General features: G+C 49.1%; 1 protein-coding gene across 7 annotated transcripts in view; it reads left to right on the forward strand.

Moving 5' to 3' along the window:
* The window catches only part of BCORL1 (BCL6 corepressor like 1), a 63,843-nt gene that overhangs the window by 45,829 nt on the left and 5,735 nt on the right, over positions 1–12,279 (forward strand). For all 7 annotated transcript variants that reach the window (XM_042973784.1, XM_042973783.1, XM_042973786.1 and 4 more), the window contains 3 exons: positions 1,687–1,853; positions 2,824–2,969; positions 11,242–11,319. In XM_042973784.1, coding sequence (XP_042829718.1) covers positions 1,687–1,853; positions 2,824–2,969; positions 11,242–11,319 — 391 coding nt within the window. The remainder of the gene's footprint in view (positions 1–1,686; positions 1,854–2,823; positions 2,970–11,241; positions 11,320–12,279) is intronic.

Here is a 12,279-nt window from a genome sequence, read left to right on the forward strand (position 1 = left end):
GGGCTGGGTTTCCCTACCATACACTACTTGCCTATGGGTTGGAAAGGAAGTTGGCATTTATTGAGCACCACTTTTGTCCTATTAACAGCTCTGATTTCTTCATATCATTTCATCTCACCGTTAACCTATGGAGGTAGGTTTTATTAGCCCCATTCTACATGTGAGAACATCAAGGCTTAGCAATGCGAAATGATGTGTCCCTTACTACTTCATGTGTATGAGCCTGAATTCTCACCAAGGTCTTTTTGATGCCCAAGTACCAGGGTAGGGTGGAAGCCTGACTCAGTGACCATAATTAAATTTTGTTGGACGTTTTTGTTGACATGAACTTCTTGACCATGTATCTTTGCCCACCACACCAATTGTTTCCTCAGGATTTGCTCTTAAGGGTGGAGCTGTTGGGTTATAGAGTAGACCCTGATTTTTTTTAAGGCTTCCAATACCTACAACTGACGCATTTAAAGACAGCTGCACTCCCAGCCAGGCTGGTCAGCACCGGGGAACTGCCTTGAGAGTGCCCATCTTTCTTGAGTACCTAGTGTGGGGGCTGGGATAGGTGCTAAGAGAGATCTAAGGAAAAAAAGATGACCAACTCCTGTCCTCAAGTTTAACCTTGTACCTGGGGCCAAATTAGCAAATAGGAAACCATGGGAGAACTGACCAGGGCAGGAGCAGGCTGGGCAGCCTGTTGTGGGAGGGAGGGAGGAGGAGTCTGAGGCCTGGGAGAAGAGGTGAACGTCTGTGCTGGTGAGGAGGGTATGGGGCCTTGTGCTCTCCTGCGTACGGCCAGCCTGATAGTTCCTATATCCAAGGGACAGCACCTCCAACACAGGTACACGCTCACTCACGTTCACTCGCTTACTCACTCACTTCTCCTAGTCAGCCAGCCTGCAAGCTAGCTGTCAGTCAGGATGCCTGGGTGGACCATGTTGCCAGGACCTGCCAGAGGGCCGATGATAGGCCACTGGTAGCCACTCTTCCCCTCAGAAGAAGGGTTGCCTCTCCCCTCCCCCTCAGCGTATTCACCAGATTCATCCCAGACTAGCTGGGATGCTTCCAGTCCTGGAGTCCCACCTCTGGTCCTGTCGTGTAGCCCAGGGACGCTGCTCATTACTATGTGAATAAATGACCATGCTGGATTATACTCGGAGCAATCCTGATTTGAGGGGAGGGTAGGACTGAGTGCCCCAGCATAAACATCCAGGGCTAGTACTTAAAACAATTAAAGCCAGCATCCAGAGATAGTACTTAAACCAATTCTTCTTCCTTGTTCTTGAATCACTACCAGAGGCTGTGCTTGCCACCACATGTCTCATTTCTGTGGTCTGGTGCTGTCTTGCAAAGCCCCAAACTAGGGAACCAGTGCTCAAGGACTTGAGGCCTGAGAGCTCGACCTCATGGTGGGCAGTGAGCCTTTCTCAGGACCTCACCCCAACAACCCACACCCAGATGAGTGAGTATCATTGGTCATAAGAAATGTCTCCCCGCTGCTAAGAAAATAGCCCAGAGCCGAGGCCGTGGAAATGGACCTCAGGACTGACTTGGGTGACAAACGATTTTGAGACTTGTCTGTTAGTCCCCGGAATAAGACTTACTCTCCGGACATTTGGAGAGCTTCGAAGCTAACTGGAGTGATGTCAAGAATTAGGCCTCTCTTTGCTCATGGAGCTCTCCCTGTCCCCACAGGACGTTGTTCTCTACTGCCTCCAGAAAGACAGTGAGGACGTGAATCACCGCGACAATGCTGGCTACACGGCCCTGCATGAGGCCTGCTCCAGGGGCTGGACGGACATCCTGAACATCCTGTTGGAGCACGGGGCTAATGTGAACTGCAGCGCACAGGATGGCACGAGGCAAGAAGGCCGTTCCCCGCCCCCCACCTCCACCCCCAGCTCAGCCCCTCACTCAGAAGAGCTTGCTACAGCCTGGACTTCCACAGCAGAGGCTACACCGGGCTATACGTAGCAGAGAGGCCTTGTTAGGAGGTGTTTTGGGAAGAAGGCTGCAGACTGCAGAGGGGCAGGAGTGCCCACTAGGGCAGGAGTGGATGAGTTCCTGGCTGGCCCATCCACGTTGGTGACTAAGGGCAGGTTGGGGTCATCTAGGGATCATCCCATCAAGTGCAGCTTTACCAGGAACACCACTCGGGCGTCCCTCAAATCCTCCTGGTGGTGCATCTATCTCAGGCAGCATCTTGGGCTCTAGGAACTGGGAGGCTGACCTTAGGGTAACATCCCAGATTTGATTCTTGACTTGATGTCTGTACACTTGAAAAAAAAGATACCTGCTGGGTCTTAAAGAAATTGCACCCATTCCCCTCTATCAGAGGGCCTACTTCCTGGGCAACATCGAGACATGAGCTGCATATCAAGTAGGGAGACTTGGGTCAGAGGATGCAGGCTCTGATTGGCCACCACCTGGTGCGTGGAGCCACTCTACTCATTCCTGCTCCAGGGTGGTCATCCAGATCTTTCTGTTCATACCCTCAGCATCTGCTTTAAGATTATCCTTGGTCGGTTTCCTGTTCTCTCCCAAACTCAAGAGCTACCAGTGAAGCTACTTGGTACCCTAGGGACTGTCCAAAATGTAGGGGGAACCTTGGAGAGAAAAATGGGGGGTGGGGAGAAAGAGGCACAGAGAGAGGAGAAGGACATAGGGAGATATGATGAGGGGTGCAGGCTAGAGGTGGTTCCTCTGCCCTAAGTCTTGCCCACATTATCCTGGGTCATCTTATTTTATTTTCCCCTGATGAAGTAGTCTGAGGCCTAGACACCCAGGCTCCCACTTGGGCCCTGTTGTCCTCACCCTGTGTCACCTCTGCAGGCCAGTTCATGATGCGGTGGTCAATGACAACCTGGAGACCATCTGGCTCTTGCTGTCTTATGGGGCCGACCCCACACTGGCCACCTACTCGGGACAGACAGCCATGAAGCTGGCCAGCAGCGACACCATGAAGCGTTTTCTCAGCGGTAAGCACAGCCCAGGCTTGAAGCCATCATCCTTGGGGATAGCCTCCAATTCCTAAACTCCTGAGGAGGTATTCTTCATCTCTCTCCATCTCAACTCCCATGAGAGGTGTCAGCCCTCTGCAGGCTTTCCTTGAAGTATCTCTGAAATCTCTATGCACTTGAAAAAGCCTAAAGGTCCACTTCCTCTTGTTCCGGTACTATGAGTGTCCATATCGCATGCATCCTCTTCAGGGCCGTGGTAGTCCACAGGGACCCGCTTCCTAGCTAGGCATGTGAGGTAGGCCTCCTTGTGAGGCCGCAGCTCCACTGGGGGCAAAGTCTGTTGACCCATGTTTTGAACAGGATGTTAGTTACAAAGAAATGACACTTAGCATTTTGCTTTTGTTCTTGCACTTTCTCCTTGTTGGTGATCACAGTGGAACCTTCAGGACCCCTCCTAATGCTGTATTTCTCACAGCCCCTGCCTGTGGTAACTGATGTTCCCTCTGTACCCCCCTGTACCTTTTTCTTCCTCTGTCACCTGACCCCTCTGGAAGAGTGTCTGGTATTCAGGCCCATGACAAGGGCCACAGGCCAACATGCATTTATGTTCTCATCAGTGGACAGCCATGGTTTGTCTGCAATTAGGTAGCTCTACCAAGTTGGGCAGTGGGGAGGACAGAAGGGGGTACGTCTAGTGTGGGCATGCTCACTGGGAATCTCCTCAGACTTGACCTCTGGATGAAGGAACTCCGCCTCCTTAGTGACATCACAGCTCGGCCCTTGCTCTAGAAGTTTCTTCTTCACACTGCCAGAGTGCCCAACAGAAGGAGCCGCTGGCAGTGTCTCACTGACCCTCTGTGGAGTCTTCATTGTTTGCGGTTGAACCTCTTTCAGACTGGGATCCCGTGGGACAAAGGGTTTGCTCAAGGCCACTGACTCTCACCTGGGCTGTGGCCCTAGATAGTCCTGAATCCCCACCTCCCCAAATACAGTTCTGGGCTCCCAACCAGGAGATCATTTATTTATTGAACAAAGGTTAACTAGGTAGCTGATGATGGAGGAAGAAACAAAGGAATGTGAACTAAAGGTCCCAATGGAAGGAGGACTAGGTGGGAAGCACCACCTTGATACAAATAAAAGCTGAGGGAGAAGCGATGGAAAGCCGTGGAGGGAGGCCTTGACTCCTTCCTGCTCAGCCATCCTTCATTGGGCCCCCAGTAAAGCCGCCAAACCCTGCAGTCATTGGTCACTGTGTACAGGCTTCAGGCCTCCCAGCGGGACCCAGCCCCCTCTAGCCAGGTGGCAGGACTGCCTTTTCCCTCCCCCCAGCTCTGGGGCTGTCCCAGGCCACTGTCCGTGAAGGGCAGAGCAGTTTGGGGTTGCTCATTCAGTCATTTGTCCCGGGCCAGTGATGACTCTTGTTCACTTTGGCTGCACCATCTTGGGGGCTCAGGGCCCCTTCTCACATATCATGTGCCACATGTACTGTCTTAGATACACACATGCTGTCTGCACTCCAGCTGATTCCCAGGGGAAGCTGGCACAGATGAACATCCAGAACTTCTCAACATGATGAAAGCACTGCATGAAGCTCTGTCTCTGACCAACAGGTTTAATCCAGGGCCTCTCTGTGCTACAGACTGCCCTCTGGCGGGTCTTGGGACCCTCTGGATCCAAATAAAGCCATCTCTGACCACCTCAATAAGCAGACAAACTCCTTTCTTCCCTGACCCTTTCTCCAAAATCCCAAAGGAATTCGAATGTTGAGACCATTTTCAGTAACTAAAAATTTAGAAACAAACCCATTTTTATCTCTTCCCGTTTCTGTTAGCTAATCCCAGCTACTAGCCAGCCTCTTTTTAAAATTTTTTAACGTTTATTCATTTTTTGAGAGACAGAGCGTGAGTGGGGGAGGGGCAGAGAGCAAGAGGGAGACACAGAATCTGAAGCAAGCTCCAGGCTCTGAACTGACAGCACAGAGCCTGACGTGGGGCTCGAACTCATAAACTGTGAGATCATGACCTGAGCCTAAGTTGGACGCTTAACCAACTGAGCCACTCAGGGGCCCCTACTAGCCAGCCTTTTGATGCCTCCTTAAACTAACCTGAATGCCAGCTCATGTTGCAGAGTCAAGAGAAGACTTTACTTTTCTTTTTTTTATAAAGATTTTATTTTTAAGTAATTGCTACAACCAACATAGGGCTCAAACTCACAAACCTGAGATCAATAGTCGCATGCTCCACCAACTGGGACAGCCAGGCGCCCCAAGAGAAGACTTCTCTTAATTCTGACACTTGATAGCATGTCCAAGCCAAACACCTTCATTCAGATATTGACGTTGTTTCTCAACCTCTTAGGCACAGAGCTACAGCTTCATCATGGGGGCCAGAACTGAACTGAACGGAGTGTTAGAACAGGGCCACCTCTTTTCCATGCAAATACCAAGTTATGCTCAGATGCAGATCTCTTTCTGGCTGTTTGAGAAAGTGCTAGCAGCACCTGGTCCTAGCCCCAGGGAGGTAGGCACTGGCAGGAGTCAGCAGGCTCCTGAGAGAGGGAACTTGGGCCCAGAGGTTGTTTTGGGGAGATGAGAAGACAATACTCAGGTGTTTTTTTTTTTTTTAATTGAGGTGAAAATCACCCAATATAACCATTTGGAAGTGAATGATTCAGTGGCACTTAGCATATTGACAATATTATGTAACTATCATCAGGGGCTTAATTCCTTGAACTGAGTATTTCTCTTTTGTATTAATTCCAGCCATCCCCCCCACCCCCACCAGATGTCACAGAAGCACTGGACAGGGTGGTCTAGTGGCTGGAGGAAGCGCCATGGGCTCAGAAGTGTGAGAAGCATTTCCCTCACTGCCCACCGCCCCAGCCCCTAAATCTGGATGCGTTTGGGTGGACTTCTAGATGTATTTTTTTTTTTTTAACTTTGTCTGTCGGGCAGAGGTATTTAAAAAGCTTTTTGCTTTTCATCCCCAAACATTTGCCTGACCAGACTCTCTGTAGATTAATTGTCTTCTCCCTCCCCTGGGGGATATCCCACTGGGCAGAAAATGAAGGCGAATCCCTGTAGGGTGCAAAGGGCTCCATTTTCTGCAGGTGGAAACGATGAGCAAGAGCCTCACTGTTGCTCCTGGTGTGGAGCTTCCTTCTCTTTGTGCAAGGCTCCTGTTCTGGAAAAGTCTGGGAATCAAACCCTCTTTTAAATATACAAAGGAATGTCACTATTTACAAATATCCTGTAGTGAATCCTTTTGCAATGCAGAAGATGCTGGTAATTCATCTGGGTTGTAAATGTGGATTTTTCTATATTGAGTTGGCTTAAAGTGAGGCCCGTTTCTCCAGGGATCATGAAGGATACAGCGGCACCCCTTCTTCCATTCATTCATCCATTCATTTATTGAGCCCTGTTAGGTTTCAGGTACAGTGCTGGGTACTGGAGGTCAAAACGCAAACCTTTTCTCCCTTGTCCTTGGGCTTGGGACACCAAGCCATGCAACTGTCCAAGAAGCCTTTGGAAGACCTCCTCCTTGGACCAAATTACAGGCAAGCATGTGACTGATTTGCCTTTGACCCTTTGAAGAAAAGAATACCCAGGCTAGTCAAGGGAAAACAGATTCGTTTTCATCTGTCAGAAAGTATGTGGGGGCCGAGGGGAGTTGCTGCAGTTTGGTTTTGGGGCATCCGAGGAAGGATCAGGACTGCTTTTTGTTCCACTGATGAAAGGGTTAGCAGTTTACCACCCCAGGTCACTGAATCACAGGTTTTTGTTTTTCCTGCCTGAGACCTCTGCCATATGACCCCATGTCAAAGACCACTTGTTGTTTTTTTTCCTCTCCTTTCATGTCCCTGGGCTAGTGACTTGGTTGGAGGACATGGGGAGTGGTATGACAGGACCCTGAGAAAGAGAGAAACTCTGATTGCCAGGGTGACCGCTCACCTTGGGTACTTAAAAATTTTCTTTTATTGAGGCAAAATTCACATAACATAAAACCAGCCATTTAGAAGGGAACAATTCAGTGGCGTTTAGTGTAGTCACAATGTTGTACAACCACTGCCTCTGTCTAGTTCCAAAACCTTTTCATCACCCCCAAAATGAAACCCCAAATCCATTAAGCATTTGCTCTCTATTTTCCCCCTTCCCCCAGCCCCTGGCAAACACCCATGTACTTTCTGTCTCCATGGCCCTGCCCATTCTGGATATTACATATAAATGGAATGATACGGCATGGGGCCTCTTGTGTCTGACTTTTCTCACATGGCATCGTGTTTTTCAAGGTCCATCCATGTGGTACCATGTTTCAGTACTTTCTTCCTCTTTCTTAAAGTTAATTTATTTAACTTGAGAGAGAGAGAGAGTGTGTGTGTACCTGCGCAGGGCAGAGAGAGAGGGAGGGAGGGAGGGAGAGAGGGAGAATCCCAAACAGGCTCCACGTTGTCAGCACGAAGCCCGATGCAGGGCTTGAACCCATGAACCATGAGATCATGACCTGAGCTTAAATCAAGAGTCAGAAGCTTAACCAGCTGAGCCACCCAGGCACCCTGTACTTCCTTCCTTTTTGAGGCTGAATGGTATGCCATTGTATGGATCTACCCCATTTTCCATAAGGGAAGGCATAAGCCTTCATTGGTTCATGGGCCATTTGGGTTGTGTCCACCTTTTGGCCATTGTGACCAGTGCTGCTATAGCAGAACACGTGTGTACAGGTGTCTGTTTGAGTACCAGTCTTCAGTTCTTGTGGATATATACCCAGGAGCAGGATTGCGGGGCTGAGGGCACTTTTTGGTGGAAAGGAGAAGAGTAAAGGACTGAAAGTTATAGGAGGGGCGGGGGACAGTCAAGGGAGAGAAATGTCCCTCTCTGTCCCAATTGTACATTAAGGCCTATGAGGAAACGTGACCAGAAGGCACACCATCAAGCAACCGTGGGAGCTTTTTCTGGCGTGCAGCTCATGGGCCTGCCCAGACGATTGTACCTTTGCTCGTGCCCATGCACATTGGGTTGCCTCAGAAAGGCATATTCACCTGAGAATGACAAAGATTTGCTGTCAGTGAGGAGAATTAGTGGAATGTTCTGGGGGCTCTGAAGGCAGTCCCTAGAGAGGAGCCCCAAGAATGTGGGGAACTAGGGCTTTGATGGAATCCTCATGTGATCTCCTGGGGAGACGACAGTCCTTGGAGCACGGGTGTTTCAGCATGCCAGTTAAGCAGGCTTTAGGTCTTGCCTTGTAGTAATTCCTCCTTCCCTCCCTGTCTTCTCCGTATATTTATTTGCTCTTACTATGTGCCAGGCACCTGGGCTCAGGCCATGGGGAGACAATGATGAACAAGACAGACATATATATTCCCTGCCTCTTGGAGACTTATGATCTCATGCCTCCATCTCCCAGGACACCTAGCACAAGGCCAGGCACAGAATAGGCACCTACCTAACTGACAGATGCTTTCTGAAGAAACTCCTTCCAACTCTCAGGGGGCAGGGGCCCAGAAGAGCACAGAAACTGGCAGTCATGACCTCAAGAGTTTTTTGTGGAGTACATAAAAAAGATCTAATGTGCGTGACTAAAGGTTTTCCACTGTAGCTGCTCAGCCATTATTTTGAAAGCTCTCTCTGGCTGCCTTTTCCTACCAGAAGAAACCCTTCATCTCGTAGAAGGTTGCTAAAAAGTTACTTCTTTCAGTAGCTCACAACAGCTAATAGGCATTTTTGCTGATAGACTGTACGACCCAAAAGGAAAGTATATTGTAGTGCAGTGGTGCATTTCATCAGGGGGGATTGGCTTCATGCCTTTAGGAGTGGCCGCCAGCTTCCTCCTGGGATTTGGTTTCCAGAGGGCTCCCTCACATCACCTGTGCCCTTTGGACTCTCTCCTGTACTTTTGCCTGGGTGTCACCTAAGCGCTGGTAGCAACCATTATAGAGCTAAATCAGCTTGCCAACTGTGCTGGGCCATGTGCCCACAGATGCCACAGTTGAATTTGTCATGAAAATCTCCTTTTGTACATGTGCGGCTGAGAGGTGAAGCAGTTCTACTAGGTGATGCTTAGCTAGGAGACAAGGAGGCAAAGGGGTGACCTGATGTCTAGCCTCCTATCAAATAAGCAAAAGGCGGTTTAAATTTTTTTTTTAATTTTTTTTAACGTTTATTTATTTTTGAGACAGAGGGAGACAGAGCATGAACTGGGGAGGGTCAGAGAGAGAGGGAGACACAGAATCTGAAACAGGCTCCAGGCTCTGAGCGGTCAGCACAGAGCCCGACGCGGGGCTCGAACTCACGGACCGCGAGATCATGACCTGAGCCAAAGTTGGCCACTTAACCGACTGAGCCACCCAGGCGCCCCTAAATTTTTTTTTATTGTGGCAAAATACTTACAGCATAAAATTTACTATTTTAACCTTTTAATTGTCTTGTTTTTATTTTATTTTATTTTATTTTATTTTATTTTATTTTATAATGTTTATTTTTGAGAGAGACAGACAGCGAGTGAGGGAGGGGCATAGAGAGAAGGAGACACAGAATCTGAAAGCAGGATCCAGGCTCCACACTGTCAGCACAGAGCTGGATGCAGGGCTCGAACTCCCAAAATGTGAGATCATGACCTGAGTTGAAGTCAGACGTTTAACCAACTGAGCCACCCAGGTGCCCCTTAACCCATTTAAAAATTTTTTATTTTGAGAACAAGAGAGCAAGTGGGGGAGGGGCAGAGAGAGAGGGAGAGAGAGAATACAAGCAGGCTCCACACTGTTGGGACAGAGTCCGACCTGGGGCTCTATCTCACAAACTGTGAGATCATGACCTGAGCTGAAATCAAGAATCAGATGCTTAACGGACTGAGCCACCCAGGTGCCCCCTACTCTTTCAACCATTTAAAAAGTGTACAGTGAAGTGACATTGAGTGCATTCAGAATGTTGTGCAACCATCACCACTACTGAGTTTTGGAACTTCTTCATCACACCGAAAGGAAACGCTATGCCCATTAGGCAGTCACTTCCTGTTCCCTCCCAACTACCCATGTGCTTTTTGTCTCTGTAGATTTGCCTGTTCTGGATATCTTATATACGTGGAATTATACAGTAGATGGCCTTCTGTGTCTGGCTTGTTTCATTTAGTGTAATGTCTTTAGGGTTCGTTCATGTTGTAGCATACATCAGTACTTTGTTTCTTTTTATAACTGAATAATGTTCCATTATATGGATGGACCACGTTTTGTTTATCCCTTCATCAGCTTAACAGCATTTGGATTGTTTCCACTTTTTTGGCTATTGTGAGTAGACCTGCTATGCACATTCCTTTGTGTATAAGTTTCTGTTTGGGGGCGCCTGGGTGGCGCAGTCGGTTAAGCGTCCGACTTCAGCCAGGTCACGATCTCGCGGTCTGTGAGTTCGAGCCCCGCGTCAGGCTCTGGGCTGATGGCTCGGAGCCTGGAGCCTGTTTCCGATTCTGTGTCTCCCTCTCTCTCTGCCCCTCCCCCGTTCATGCTCTGTCTCTCTCTGTCCCAAAAATAAATAAAAAACGTTGAAAAAAATTAATTAAAAAAAAAATAAGTTTCTGTTTGAACACCTGTTTTCAATTCTTTGGGGGTATACACCTAGGAGTGGAAGCAAAAGGTTTTTATGAGGGTACACGTGGCCCTCTCCCCCATGTTTTTCAAAGATGAAGGAATTCTGCTTCCTTATCTTACTTTGAATTGGAGAGATCCTGATTGGCTGTATGAACATCGTGACCTGCAGGGAATTGAAATCTTGGGACAGGTCTGAGATTGTTCTGGGAGAGTCCATTCCCTATACCATTAAAAGCAGGGATCCCAGACCTAAATGCCTTCAGGCTGATCATGTAAGAGAGCAGAGCAGAGCAGGCTGGGTGGGGACTGTTGAACCGGAGAACGCACATGTCGCCTCTCCCTCTAGCCAACTGTTGACATGCAGGAATGTGGGATGCCGTGTTGCCAGATTTTCTGATATTTTTTTTTCAAGAAAAGTTGGAAATCCAGATTTTTAGGTGAAATCTCTAAATTTTAAAATGTTCAACATTTTTTTTTTTTTTGGTTTAAAACACTGGGCCAAACCCCAGGTCATCAGTGGGCTAGATTTGGGTCCTGGCTGTTGGTTGGCAACTTCTGACTGACAGCAGGAAACATATCTCTCCCTGTTAGCCCCCGGACCCTCTTGTGTTCCTTCCTTCCCTTCTCCCATTCTCCTGGCCCCATATAGATGTACTTTGTTTCTAGGCCCTTCTCCAGCCCAACCTCCTTGTCTCACTGCCTTCTCTTCTTTCATCAGATCACCTCTCAGATCTTCAGGGCCGGGCAGAGGGTGACCCTGGCGTGTCCTGGGACTTCTACAGCAGTTCTGTGTTGGGTAAGCTTTGAGTCGGGTTCCTCCCATGCTTGTCTGTGGCCCAGAGATGGGGGATTGCTTTGGGTTTCATGGATTCTTCTCAAAGACAGGAGTGAGAAGGGAAGCTGCCTTTCTGAACCTGTTAGTAACTTACAGAACCTTACACACCCTTTGAACCCGAACACTAGCCCATGCTCCCCCTAGACTCAGAATACATTGGCCTAAACCAGGGATGCCACAAAGCCACCCCTCATTTGCCCTCTACCACTTATGCCCTGGCTATTGTTTTTATTCTCTCTCTTCCAAGTGCCTTTCTCCTCCCTTGCTTCGTCCTAACCCTGCCACAAGCCCCTGTGTTGCACTGTCATCTCTTCCGGCATTGTTCACACTCAAGAGAGACCCAGCCCCTCACCTGGCCATGATCATTCTCTCCCTGCCCTACTCCCACCACGCACAGTTTCGGAGACAGCTGCTGCCTCCCAGGCCCTTAGCCTCTGACCCAAGCTTTCCTCTCTAGGAAGCGTCTCTCTCTGTGGCAGTCAGCTAGCACTCATTCCTGGGGCCGGGGCTGCAGGTTGGGGGAGGTATCCACCCCTAAGCTTTGGGGAAGCTGGAGCTGGGGAAGGTTGGGATGGAATGAAATATGCCACACCCAGACACGTAGCCAGGGGTGGGAACTGACTGAGTGGCCCCTCCGGGCTCCTGAGAGCCCCACAGGCATGGCAGGTGTTTCTACCTTGCCTTTGACTGCTGGTAGTGTCATCAGGCTCCATTTCCAAAGGCCGAGCGGCTGGTCCTTTACAGCATCTGGCTGTTTTCCAACTGAAAGGTGGAGTATAATGAATTTCTGGCCAGAAACTACTGTCTTCCAGGGACAGAACTTTCACATGCCCTCCCAAGGATGGGAGCCATGGGATCAGCAAAACTTGGCCCCAACTGGGGGTCTGTGAACTTGTTGCTTATGTCCTAATCACCCACCTC

This window comes from Panthera tigris, chromosome X, assembly GCF_018350195.1.
Source record: "Panthera tigris isolate Pti1 chromosome X, P.tigris_Pti1_mat1.1, whole genome shotgun sequence".
NCBI lineage: Eukaryota > Metazoa > Chordata > Mammalia > Carnivora > Felidae > Panthera > Panthera tigris.